The sequence below is a fragment of the Labrus bergylta genome, chromosome 5, assembly GCF_963930695.1.
Source record: "Labrus bergylta chromosome 5, fLabBer1.1, whole genome shotgun sequence".
Taxonomy (NCBI): Eukaryota; Metazoa; Chordata; class Actinopteri; order Labriformes; family Labridae; genus Labrus; species Labrus bergylta.
In genome coordinates this window covers 26,529,119-26,543,331 of record NC_089199.1, presented here as the reverse complement: position 1 = coordinate 26,543,331, position 14,213 = coordinate 26,529,119, and the positions used below count along the sequence as shown (strand labels likewise).

The 14,213-nt window shown below is 41.2% G+C and overlaps 1 protein-coding gene across 4 annotated transcripts in view; it reads left to right on the top strand.

Annotated features, from left to right (window-relative positions):
• The window catches only part of klhdc8a (kelch domain containing 8A), a 41,194-nt gene that overhangs the window by 13,662 nt on the left and 13,319 nt on the right, over positions 1 to 14,213 (top strand). For 2 of the 4 annotated variants that reach the window (XM_065955331.1, XM_020632689.3), the window contains 4 exons: positions 6,177 to 6,603; positions 6,955 to 7,165; positions 10,325 to 10,489; positions 10,635 to 10,853. In XM_065955331.1, the coding sequence (XP_065811403.1) occupies positions 6,439 to 6,603; positions 6,955 to 7,165; positions 10,325 to 10,489; positions 10,635 to 10,853 (760 nt within the window). In that variant the 5' untranslated portion in view covers positions 6,177 to 6,438. Of the gene's footprint in view, positions 1 to 4,440; positions 4,662 to 6,176; positions 6,604 to 6,934; positions 7,166 to 10,324; positions 10,490 to 10,634; positions 10,854 to 14,213 lie in introns of those variants that run through there. The other 2 variants (XM_065955330.1, XM_065955332.1) reach the window with 2 other exon arrangements.

Sequence of the window (14,213 nt, the reverse complement as noted above, 5' to 3'; positions counted from 1 at the left end):
ATTATAGCCCTCAGACTGTGTTCAGCAAGTTGTTTTTCAGGCATCTTGTATCTTTCTGCAGTGGTTGCTGTGGTAACGGCCTAGATGTGTGTATGTATGCTAACTGGAGGTGTGACATTCCAACATAGAATGATAAGAAGCTTTCATATAGATGTGAATGTGTCTCCTCCGTGTATGTTACAGTATTATCTTGTCATGGAGTCCTCCAAATTAGTGATGATTGATTTGCTTGTTCACATTTTGAACAATAAAAATGATCTCATGCTTGCAAAATCGTGAACAACTGAGTGGGAAAACAACATTGTAATAGTCGACTTATAGTATTCTCAAGCTGATGAATGGATGTCTTGAAAATACTGTTTCCTTTCTGACAGCAAAAACTGTGCAAGTGGAAAGTAACCTTTACCAATACAGCTGCAAAGCCTCCATCCTTGACAGGTCATTGTAATCTCACATGAGGGATGGGCCTTTTTTAATAATTCATTACTCGCTGGGCAATTAATCAAGTTTCAGTTTCAATTACAGTTTTGGCCTCTCACTTTCATGAAAACAAGATAATTGAGATAAACCATCCCTGAACTGCATGCCGTGTTGTGCTTGTTTTGTCCATAGGTTTTATCATGTTGGATGCTGCATGATGCAAATTGATAATTGTTGTATTTCTGCCACAATAGTACACCACCACTACCTCAAAATCATACACTATTATTTATTTATTATTTATGTATTATCACTTATTGTTGGTTTTCCAAAGTGTTCAGAATGGTAAAGTTTTAAATAAGTAAAGTTGAAATACTGCTTGTCTCTCTGCTGATTTCTGATTGTGCATGTGGTTAAACATTCTACGAGTGTTTCTATAATATGCAAGTTGAACGCTTTGACGTTTAGGTCAATTGTCAGCAGGTGCTCTGCTGTTTTTATATTTTCTTTGTTAATTGTTTTGCACCACAAACACCAAGTCAAATTCCTTATGTGTAAATGTATTTGGCAATACATAAATATTCTGATTCTGATTTGTGACTCTAAAATTGCCCGTCGTAGTGATTGTGAGTGTGGCTGGTTGTCTGTCTCTATATGTCAGCCCTGTGATTGACTGGCTTACAGTCCAGGGTGTACCCTCGCCGCTCGCCCAATGACAGCTGGGATCAGCTCCAGCCCCCCCTGCGACACCGGAGGGAAAAGCAGTAAAGATAATGGATTGATGGATGGATGCAAGTTTGACGTCACATATCTTGCACTGCACATTATCGTCATCTTATTCATCAAAGTACTGCCACACTTTACTTTACTGGTCACGGCTGACATGGTTCATTTAATGCTACATGAATTTAACGGATGTGGTCTAAAACAATGCATGTGCAGGTGCGAGTGACATAGCGATAGTCAGCAGTGATGTCAACAAAGTATACTTGAGTAATCATAACCATCCCCATCAATGAGCTGCAATTGAGGTCAGCAGCAGCATTATCATGGTTCAGCATTCTCAATGAGCAAAAGACAGAAAGATGAAAAGTGGTGCCAAGTGGTGGTCAAAGTGTGGTTCAGACGCATCACTGAAGATTGAGCCTATCATGCTGCATTGATTATGTAAAAACCAGTGTGTTACTCTTCAACTGATTGACTGAAACCTAAATTGAAACATCTAGTCATATGTAAGTCAATTGCAAAGCCAGTATTCTCCCAAAGTTTTGATCTTTTATTCTGTTGTTTGGATAAAGAGAACCCTGAGAGCTACTGTAAGGAACTTTCATTTTTTGTTGATCTTGAACAAAAAATAATTTCAGTATGTTTCATAACTGGTTAAAAACTCCTCAAAGGAGCTTCAGCTAAGAGTCATTAAACATGTATGTGTTTATTTAAAGAGCACTGCACCAATGTAGCGTTGCATTCCTGTTACATTTTCTATCTCCGGTTGAAAAGTTTAAAAAATATTAATGAAGTGAAACTGCAAAAGGTCTCTCTTGTCAGAAGCTTGTGCCACACATCATTACATTGCCCACAGATCTACACAGAGATGCATTGATTTGGTAGTAAGACCTGGGCATGGCTCTATTGGGGAGGGGGGGGGGAACGTTTGTTGCCCTTTTGACCATCATTACGAAGGAGAGTTCTGTAAAATAAACTGGCTGCGACTGGACATCTGAAAGTCCACGACTGTTGTTGATCCATGGAGGTTTTATTTTTGTTAAACTTTTCAGAAGCTGAGAAAAGTAGTGTAGTCATCAAAATGAGAAGAATATGGGAAATTGTTGTTGTGACCACCAGCTACAGAAGCACCAGTATGCATATACCCTGGAATTGTACCTGCAGGATCTTTGTTTAATGTATGTTAAGGGATTTTTTGTGATATGATTAGCGGCTCATGAATCCTGAAGCCAAATATTTGGTGAGCTTTCTTTCGTCCAACCCAACAAGAGGCGGGCGATGGACTCGGGCTAAAAGTTTGACTAAGGGGCGGCTGTGGCTCAGTTGGTAGAGCTCCAGCTCCTGCAGCAACTTAACCCCGAATTGCTCCGGCTGCTTTGGCAGCGACATATGCATGTGGAATGAATGGGATTAGTTACTTCTGATGGTCACTTAGCAACCACTGACATCAATGTGTGAATGAGTGTGAATGGGTGGGTGTGACCTGCGGTGTAAAAGTGCTTTGAGTAGTCAGAAGACTAGAAAAGGGCTATACAAGCTCAAGTCCATTTACAATGACTAAGTATGAAGAGTCCTCGTGTGAGAAGGATGCAGTGAAAATACTGGATGAAGGGAGGAGCCCAAAAAGAATACCTTGTAAGGGCCAAGAGTTTTTTTTGTGATGGCCTCGCCCACTCTGTGTTGGTGAAACATTATTTAGAGACATATATTTTACCACAGCTCTGCAAAACCCCTTTTACAATGAACTATCTATTTGAGAGTTGTTCTCCGTGACACCTGTTAAGAGATATTGGTTTGGGAAATATTTGGTGTTCCCCTTTCCTTCCTGCTAATGGCCCACCAAAGATGATTTGGTACTGATTAACTGTTGCCAAATAATTAATAAAATCCATTATGTTGGGTGTGTTTGTAGAATTTTAAATGGAAAGTCAACAAACAGTTTTACCTTCTGGTAATCTATCTTGAAGTAATTAAATTGGATTTACCCACAAAAGATTTATTCTTTGAAAAATGTAATTCAGTATTCATCTGAAAACATCTGAAAGGAATTAATAAGACTAGATTCAATCTGATTCCATAATGTGAGTTTTTTTCCTAAGGAGGAGTAATGCTTGATTCCTTCCTTCCAGTTCTGATTAATTATGGATTAACTCACATGCTGGATCCACTTTAGTCATCTAAAATATTCAAATTTGTCGAATCAAATGTTATTACTGGCTGGATTTGTGCCTTGGCTCCAGGTAAGCTTTCGCAATCTGACTATTTGCACATCGATGCCTCACAGCTGAGATCAGATGCTCCTCTTCCACGACAACCTGTTTATCATAAATGATGTTTATTGTCATTCAAACTTGAATGGAAGGTTGACTCGATGCTAATCAATGACGAGACTATTATGAAATTAACATGTATTTCATTATGTTTTATTTAATGAGTGAAGCTCATAATGGCTTTACATTTAGAGACGGTCCCTTTGCAGAGGGAGCTGAGGGAGCGCAAGCCCGCTATCTAATTAAAAGTTTCAACTTGGAGGCACGTTGATTGTAAATGACTTCAGATGATGTTGGTGGGCTTACTGGTGATCTCAAGCTGCTCAAGCAGTTAATTAAAAAAAAAAACGGCGTGGCGAACCAAATCGGTTACAGATTGCAATTAATGCACTCTGTTAGTCAAGCTGGGAGAGAACTACCCTGCCTCGTTAGCCAGCAGACGCCTGCCAGGGTCAGCCTATAGGAGAGCAACCTCTTTTATTTGTCTTTTCATCCTTTTTCGCTGGTGTTATTAACAGCAAACCAAGCGATAAGCAATCATGTGAGAAAAAAAAAATGGAGAGAAAATAGGTGCGCCTCTTGGGAAAAGCCTAACTGTTGCTATGGTAACCTATCTGCACATTAAAATGGGGGAGATTTAAGGGCAGCCGTCTCTTTATCTTTCCCCTATGTCCTTTATCCCTCCGTCTGTGAGACGATCAAAGGTACGGCAGGTAGATAAGGTCTTGCAGTAAAATGAAGGGGGGAAGGGGGAGGGGATGTGTTGCTTTAAAATACAACTTGCTGAGATGCTTTGTTAAATCGCAGCTCCGTAATTCAACAGTGGTTATATTTCATCTAAAATCTTCTCTCCATCGCCTCTTTAACATTTAGTATACAGGATGCGTTCAAGGTGATGTAGGTTGTGGTGTACTAAGAATTAGGTTTGCAGTGCATCGTGGGTTTATTTTGGATGCTTCCTCCTACATCGGTGACAGACTTCCTCCCTCTTTCCTGGCTTGAAAGTGAGCGTAGGCAGCAGAAGTGGGTTACACACAGGAAAAAGAAAGCTCCTCTGGGATGACACAGGGAAAAAAAACACAACAGCGGCATCCGACCTCCCAATGAAGGAAACTTATACATGTGAGGCTACCCGTCAGTTCACTTCTCCTGGACTACAGCTGCCGTACATCTGAGCATGGAAGAGGAGTATGTTTTGATTCACAGAAACACACAGGCAGAGTGATGTGTGGTGTGGAGGAAAAGGTGGGTAAACTGAAATTTGTAGTCTGTGGTCATGTTTGTAGAAAGTCATGACAAGCATAACATTTGGATTTTTACTTTATGCCCCGACAATCCAGTATTTTCTCTGAACAAATAGAAGTATTTTTAAATGTAAAAAAAAAAAAAAAAAAGACCATCCAAGGGGACGATGGGTGCAGAAGCATCAGACAGACAGCATTGAGGAAGAGCAGAGGGGTAGGATTGACCTTCGAGTGGATGACCTGGAGGTCGGGCACGAGTCTGGAACAGTTCGGGAGGCCAGGCAGAAGGCGAACTTGACAGGCAGAACCGGTCCGGAGGGCGACCAGAAGGCTCAGGAGTATCTGCCGGACCAAAGACATGGGACCTGGATCAGGCCAGGCCTCACGAGGGGGAACCACGGTAGTCCCCCACTCTGCAACAGGGCATGGAGGTGCTCAGCGGGGACAGGGTTGAGGACTCACTAAACAAAAGCGTACTGTAGTTTCGTTACGTTATTTACATTATTTCCTAGGATGTATATTTGTCAGTTACAGAGTGAATGAAACCTAGATGTTAAGAGTGACTTGAGAGTTCAGGCAGTGGTTATCCTCCTGACCGATATGGAGGAAGACAAGATGGTTACTCAACTGGAAAGTAGCTGCGCATGTACGCTCATGATTGGTTTTAAACCATATAGCACATTCTGCTGGTGAAAGCCAGAAAGAGAACAGCTAGTGTCATACATTGATGTTCAATTGAAATGCCATTTGATTGGTGAACTAATCAAGTAATATCTGCACATATCTAAAATAAGACAATACCGATAATCAGTTGATACGCTATCGGCCGATTAATCGGTTGGCCTCTAGCGGTGACGTCAAGTGACTGAGTCTGTTATCTCTTCATTGTTTTGTATGTTTGACCTTAATTAGCAAAGCAGCTTGTAACTGTAGCTGTGAGATGGATCTGAAACTCTTGGTTATTTTCATTATTGAGTGATCCAGTTATCATTTTTCAACTTTTTGATTTGTTGATTGTTTAGCCTAGTAAATGTCAGAAAATAAAAATAAATGATCCCCAGAGTCAAAGGTGATCTCTCACTTGATTTGTTTATTGAAGAAGTCCAAAACCTAAAGATAATCAGTTTACTACATTTCAAAACAGAAGGAAAGAAATCCTGACATTGGAGGTCTTCGGAATCAAATGCAGTAAAATCTACATCTACAATGTTTCCCTGTGAGATGTGGTTAAGTCAGGGTTAATAGGAGGTTGGCGTACCTCTAAAGTTCTGTACTTAAGTTCTTGAGTAAAGGAAGTTTTCTTTCGAACTCTGTTGGAGCGATGTTTTCCTACATCCCAATCTTTGCTCTGCTGTAGATGTCACTGAGTGTTAACATGTTGACCAGTCCCGTAACTCATCAGAAAAAGCACACACTGCTTTTTGATGAAGCTTTTAAAAATGTATGGCCTTTATTCACACTCTGCTCTGCTGTGTATTGCACTGCTACATCCAATTGTATTCCACATCTTCTTCAGGGCCTTGTGTGGGGCAGCTGACCATTCCCAGGAGAAGAGACTTCAGCCTGGCCTTGCTCCGACAATCCCACCTCTTCACAGCTCCAATAAAAAACCCTCTCCCTCACCCTGGGGCCCTGACTCTGGTTCCCCATCTCTCCTAGACCTCTATCTTCTCAGCTCCACCTGATAAATCCACCCCCAGAACTCCTCTGACTCTGGCCCTCCTCCTGCTCCATCCTGCCTTTCTGCCTCAGTGATTCTCCCCTGGGGTTTTGGGGCCATGGCGGTACCTTCAGCCCAAGAGTTTCACTGGCAGAGCCTCGCACGACTGCCCAGCGGCCGCGTCTACCACACTCTTTCTGAGGTGGGGGGACAGATGTACATGCTGGGGGGCTGTGACGCTACAGGGAGACCCTGTCCCACTGTGGAGCTCTACTCCCCTGAGGTACAAAACACATCTCATTTATTCCCCAGGCCGAATAGACTGTACATGACTGACAAAATGCTGTAAGTGGTGAGGTCAGAGACACAAAGAATTAATTAAATATTAATCAAAAATTCAAAACAAACTTCAGTGAGATGGTGGTTTGATAAATATGCAAGTTTTGATTTGTAGAAATTTTAATTTAACATAATAAAACATCTGTCGAAATATGTGAGAGGGAATATTAACATTTACCTGAAAGTATATCCTAATATAAAATAATTGTATCTTGAAACCTGACCGGTCTCTAATCATTTATGAGTTGATCTCTAACTTTTTTACCTGAATGCAGCTGCTTGTCCGTGTTTGCAGGGGGACCGCTGGATAAGCTTGCCCCCCATGCCCACCCCTCGAGCAGGTGCAGCTGTAGCAGTGCTGGGAAAACAAATCCTGGTGGTGGGAGGAGTGGGAGAGGACCAGAGCCCCCTGAAGGTGGTGGAGATGTACAACACAGAGGAAGGCCGATGGAGGAAAAGAAGCGCTCTGCGGGAGGCCTTGATGGGTGTATCCATCACTGTGAAGGGTAGGGGCAATATTATTAATAATAATAAAAACATGTTGTGTTACTTCTGCAAAAATAAACAGCACAAACATATGAATGAGACCTTTTCTGACTTTTACCAGCTCCAATTTGTTGTTCAGAAAAAAATCAGACACAAACATGAAATGCATTGATTATGTTTCATGCATGCAGTAACAAATGTATAATGTTATTTAGCAAGTCAGCATGAATAATGTGATAAATCTGCTCGCAGAGGAAAAAGGGCAGGCTTGAAATTCACAACACTGGAGAAAAAAAAAAACTTGCTGCAGTAAATCAATCTTTGCTTTCCAAAATAGGTTTGTTTGTTAGAAAAGCAAAAAAGAGCGAGTGAAGTGAGGCAGGAAACAACTGCAACCAGAAAATCCAGATCATTACCAGTAGATATAAAGAACACAGCATCGGAGACAAAGAGAAAGTGACAGTGAGGGAACAGAAACACACAGACTCTGTACTGAGGGAAGCAAGGCTCATCAAATGCAGCAGACACAAACAAGGACAGGACAGAAAATCACACAGGAGGGAAACAAGTGAGGACAGAGAGTGTCTGAAACAGAGAGAAGAAATGAATTAATATAAACTACTGACCTCATGCACTGAAATAAGCATGATAATGAAATGATCTAGTTCTAACACAAAATATGGAGCATTTGTTCGATTAAAAATCATTTCAAGGGCAATGTACTACTCTATGGTATGTCTATAAGTTTAACTGAGTTTGCTAAGAGCCTAAAGTACCTCACCTAGTCGAGTATACGTTCTACTTTATTGTATCCCTTCAACACATTATTAAAGTAATTTGATACAGCACTGCTATCAATACTGTGTTTAGCCAGTTAAGGTTCATTTTCACACAACATATAGCCTCACATAGTACACAGTCTATTGCAGCATCTGTATGTTCTGTCTAGACTTCTCCATGCCAGTTTCCATGGTTTATGTTTTTCCCAGTCTGACCACTTTCTGATGACATCATCAAGGTCATTTTTTTCCCCCTGCGGCTGACTGACCCCCCCCTCCCTTTTGAGAATATGTCCCTTGTGAATTCACCAATTTATTTTGGAAGTGCAACACTAAATACAGGTTTATTCATTCTTAATGGTCTTTCAGGTAGGACGTGGTGTGCATGTGTGTGTGTGATCTGATCGCGGAGGTGATGTCAGAGAGAGCGCTGCTGCCAAAGTTAAAAATGTTTTTACTTCCGCCCTGCGTACAAGGACCCTGCGCTGCGCTCAACTCTGCGGCGCACAGATACGCTCTTGCGCGGAGCAACACAATAGACAATGAATGGGCTTGACAGAAATCTGAAGAACTTAACCTGGGCACTGATGACATGGATACGAAGCAGCTGGTTTGGAGAAGGGTTTTTGATGATCCACATTGAAAACTGACAGCAGCAGAGAGAAGAACAGATCTGAAGTTTGACTGGGGCAGGATGATTGGTTGATTTAGGTTGTGACGAAATCCTGTTGGTTTATTCTTAAGCAGAAAACGCACAAAATCAGCAAAGCCAGCCAGGAAAGAGACAGAGATGAATGAAAGATGAATTAGCGACTGAAAAGAAGAATATGAAGAATATAACATTCTTTAGGGACTTAGGTCAGGAATCAGGATGTAGACGGTTCAATTCCTGGCACGAACAGTCTGGAAATTGGTCTGTTAGCTGGAGAGGTGCCAGTTCATTTCCTGAGCACTGCAGAGGTGCCCTTGAGCAAGGCACCGAAACCCCCGGGTTCTTTCATGTGCAGCTCCTCACTCTGACATCTCTCCATTAATGCACGTCCATAAGCTCCTGTCTGTGCACCTATGTTTGTGTATCATGTCTCAATAACAGAGTGCAAAAGTCATTTCCCCTTGTGAGATTAATGAAGGATATCTTCTTAAATAAGAACAAAACCAAATGACAAATTCTAAGTATTAATAAGTTATAGTATCAATAAGTACCTGTGTGTTAATGTAGAGAACATGATCACAGCAAATGCTCTCCAGAGTCAAGTTCAGAAAAGTTGGAACAGCAGTTTAAACAAAAGTTCAATACACTCCTTAAGTCCTTAATGAGTTTTCTCATTTGATGTCATTTTGGCTCTGATACTCAGATATATTCTCACTTTCTACGATCAGGCCAGCAGTCTTTATCAATAAACAATATTTTCAGGGAGCGTCTCTCCAGCCCTAGAGGAGTGTGTGTTCAGCCCAGAGGATCATCCGTCAGTGTCTGCGGGAACGCAGACTGATGCTCTGTACCCACAGACTTATTGGTCGTGTATAGGTTTCATCACACTGCCCTCTCCATCTCCCTGACCAATCCTCAATCCCCAGTCCTTTGTCTGCAGGGTAATCCCCATACACATCCTCAGGAGCTGAAAAAGGACAAATGGTCTGACAAAAAATGATCCATAGGGCCAAATTAAAACAAATATGGTATTTCTTTATGGATAGTCAGTCACCAAATTGACTTAATGATGCCATTTTTATTGACTATTTTAGAATCTTTATTTCCCAGAAATGAGGTAATAAATAATGAGGTAATAAATGTCAGGTAATGGGCTTTTTCTAAATGGTTACAAAGTATTTGGAGAACTTTTTCCTGTATTGTATTTATGCACTGATGTATGGTTAGGTTAATGTTTTACTGTGTACAGGAAAAACAATTTAAGAAAAACGCAATAAAAATGCAGATTTCCCAGCAGCTCTTTTTTGTATCTCTCCTCTTACAGTAAAGACTTGTTTTCCCCTTTTGTAAACACTTCCACCCACTTCCATTCTCATGCAAGAGGTGTCATGCCAAAGTGCCAGACACGGACTCGTGCATTTTACATTCTGCTGCTGTACTCGCTGTCCTTCACTTGTCTATTACAGTCTCCTGCCTCGTCACAAGCTTCTCATTCAGCACAGCTCAGAGAAGGTGACTCATGATGTCATAAATCATGTCAATAAAAGGCTGAAAAACACAAAGCAACAGGCTACCCCCCCCCCTCCCCCCTCCACCCCCATTTTTTTATTTGGTAAAAGAGATTTATAGAATATTAAAAAGAACTTTGGACTTCTATTAATCATGCTCCGTGTTCTCTGTGTGTGTGTGTGTGTGTGTGTGTGTGTGTGTGTGTGTGTGTCTATGTGTGTGTTTGTGTGTGTTCACAGATGGCCGTGCATTGGCTGTGGGGGGAATGGGTGCTGACCTGCTCCCTCGCAGCATCCTGCAGCAGTATGACCTTCGAAAGGACGTGTGGGCGCTTCTTCCTCCCATGCCGACTCCTCGCTACGATGCCAACACACATCTGTTGGCCAACAAGCTCTACGTGGCAGGTATACAAACAGACCAGTGTGCGTGCATTTGTAATGTGAAGTTTTACTTTGTGTGTTGAACAACAGCAATAATATCTCCTGACTTTAATGTTAATCTACAAGAATGTGCACAGTTATAACTCATTACATGAACACAACCCTTTAGGTGGTCGTCAGTGTAAGAGACCAGTGAAGACCTTTGAGGTGTACGATGCAGAGACACGTTCTTGGACAACACTTCCCACAATGCCTTGTAAACGTTCGTATGGGGGTGTCATATGGGACCCAAATGGAAGGTTGTGTCTGCTCGGAGGACTGAGGCAGGGAGGAGGACACCAGAGTTCCAAGTTCACCAAGAATGTCAACATTTTTGACACCAACCAAGGTATGCAAACACTTTTTCTTTTTCTTTTTTGGACAATTGTTGGGATTTATTTGATCGATCAGCTTTTAGAGGGCGAGGAGAGATTATCCATAAAATTGATTACAAAGGACGTAGTCTCCCAGATGGATAATAATAATAATTATAATTCAAGGCATTGCTGAGAGAACGTGATCATTACAATTTGGCCAACATGACCTTGTCCTTTAACCACCAAATTCCAATCAACCCATTTTTGACTCCAAATGTCTGTTTTTGCCAAAGTTAAAGATTTTTCCTCCAGGCTCTCCTGAGATATCAGAAATATTTTATTTTCCAAGACATTATGATTCAAGTTAAAGTTGACCTTTGACAATTTTGGTATAAATGTCATGATTTCTTAATTTTGTCCTATTAGACAATTGTGTGGAACTTCTTCCTAATTAGCATGTTAATTCTTAACTCATAAGCCCGAAATGGGATTGAGAGATCACATTGACTTTGACCTTTTAACATTTGACCTTAATATTCTAATCAGATCCCACGAGGATCGAGCCACATTTGAAGATATTCTCTTGGGACTTTCCTGAGATATGGTGTTAACAAGAATTGTGTGGAAACTCATTTTAATGGAAAACCTGAAAAACACATAACGCTCATTTCTCATGACAAAAACATACAAGCAATGTGAGAATGTTTAGGGGAATACTGATCTGGGGAAACACTGCTTTAGCTTACTTAGTAGAGCAGACCCCCCCCCCCCCCCCCCCCATGTTCAGAGGTGACAGTCTACATCACAGGATTGACTCCTGGTCCTGATGCTCTTTGGTGCATGTAATCCCCCACTCTGTCTCTCCATATTTCCTGTCTCATAGTAAACAGATAAACAAATGCTTTGCAGGAAAACAAAGAGGTACAGATAGAGAGATGTTCTCTCGTATTGTGTCCCTACAGTAACAGATTGTTGTACCGCTTCATGTGTTTTTATTGAGGTAATGTACTCTTTCAGTTACTTGTTAGGTATTTTTTTATATACTATATCCCAATATCTTTCCAATATTCTGATACATTCAAATATGCCCCCTTCCTCCTACCCACAGTAACAACTTCTGCAGGAACACTGATAAGTAAAACTCCAACTGAGTAAAAAACTGTATTTTTTAAATGTTGCTTCTAATGGCTAGCCTGTAGAGCAGGGGTGGGCAACATGCGGCCCCCCATCAACCCTCAACGTGGCCCTCAGGTCAATTTTTACATATCAACTAATTAGAAACATGAAGAAAACATGACAAAATCTGCCATGAAATCATGAAAACCAGAAAAATTTTCACAATAATATTAGATCACTGGTATGTGTTGAGTTAAATTTGAGACATAATTGACTGTAATCGTTTTTGTGTACTACAATTTGGCCCTCTGGCAGTGAGAGTTAATTGAATGTGGCCCTTGCTGTGACCAAAGTTGCCCATCCCTGCTGTAGAGCTAACACGTTTTCAACTCCCCAACTCTTGAGCCCTAGTCCTTTAATTATAACTCAAATAAATGCACACACAGCAGGTTCTTTAAATTGTCTTTTGTGATATTCTGAAGTTTCCACAGATGCCAAATAAGTCAGAATTAGTAGCACTGATGTAGATAAAATAGTCCAGTTAGAACTTTGGATATAGGTTTAACCAAGCTGACTCTGAATGCGTCGCTAGCGTTAGTTAAGAGTTTATGGTTAACTTGGCGAAATACCTCCTGACTTCAGCCCACACCTCAGATATCTACTGCATCTTACTTTCAGAAATAACAAAACACTATGGCTTAAAGTGGTAAATGATGGCATTATGGACGTACAGTGCCCTTTACTATTATTGCCTCTTATTTGGCCATTCGCAGCACACTCACACATTGATGGCTGCAAGTTGACATTGAGGCATCGTTGTGACCACTGGGAGCAATTTGGAGTTCAGTGTTTTGGCCAAGGACACTTGGACATGTGAGCAGTATGAGCTGGGGATAGAAACACCAACCCTATGATTAATTGACAAGCTGCTCTACCTGCTGAGCCACAGCTGCTGCTGGTTTTTAAATGAAATAAAGAGCTGTCCATCCATTCTGCAGTCCAAAAAGAAGTCATTATTTTCAGGTTGCAGAGATTTTCATAACAGCATAAAGTATTTGCAGCCATTATTTTGTATTTGTTTCCTAAAAGTAAATGTATCATTATCTTCAGTATCAGTATCCATCTTCATTTGACTCAGCTGTCACACAAAGCATTCATTACCATTGACCCCACGATGAAGATATATGGCTTGAGCTTATCCCTGTCTTGATTCCGTGCACACACCGTTTCCCACAAACATAGCGAAATGACATATCCCTCTATCCTATACTCGGGGCTGTCTAAAAGATACCCCAGAGTAACAGGTGAACAAATTGTCGAGCAGCCAGAGGGAGAAATGGGAGAAAGAAAAAAATCGATAATTCATTTTAGACAGCTGTATATACGGTCACACTTCGAGATTGGCTGAATGGAAGCCAAATAAAGGAGAACATGCAAGTGATTATGTTAATGTATGATAATGGGGAGAAAGTTTGCCTTGTGTGTGAGCGATAAAGGAAGACAGAAGAGAGAAAAACAACTTTGACCACACAAACACAAGCTTGCATGCGCGTATACGGATGCACACACATGGGGGGGGGAAAGGCAGCCGTACCCCGTTTCTCCGATCTAATTTGGTGAAGATGAGATGGGAGATGAGCTAAGGAGGGGGTTGTGGGTGGGGAGGGGGGGATGAGGAGCGTTTTAAATTACAAGATTCCTGAAACAGATTGCTTTATTATCCATCCGCAGCAATATCTCTCCACAAACACACAGTCCTGCAATCTGCTGTCACAGAGTGATATTATATTACAGTTCCATTCCGTATCGCGCTATTACGATGCACGCCTGTTAGGTGTTGATTCCAGTCCTGTTGGCAAGCTGCGGCAAGTCCGACTGAAAGCCCAAAGAGTCGAGCTTAAAAAAATGATAATTATCAAGTAAAAAAAAAAAAAAAAACCTTGCCTTTGGAAATTGTATGAAGGATCAGTTCACACACAATATAAAATAAATTCTGTTTCCTCTCATTATAATTCATTCATGGGGATGGTTGTCCAGGCTCTCCAATTACTTCGTCACCATATCACAGTGGCAGAGATGTTGCTAAGAAAGGTTGCTCGGTGCAAACTTGGTATTGGTATTTCTTCAAAATAATCAAATCATACTTTTCTCCCTAATTGAAGGATATGCGCTCAGAGAAGAACACCTCCCCCATTATTCACCCCAATGGTTTAATTCCACTGATGCACTAAATAATCGACCACGGAGGGATGAAGGAATTCTCCCTTGCGTTGGTT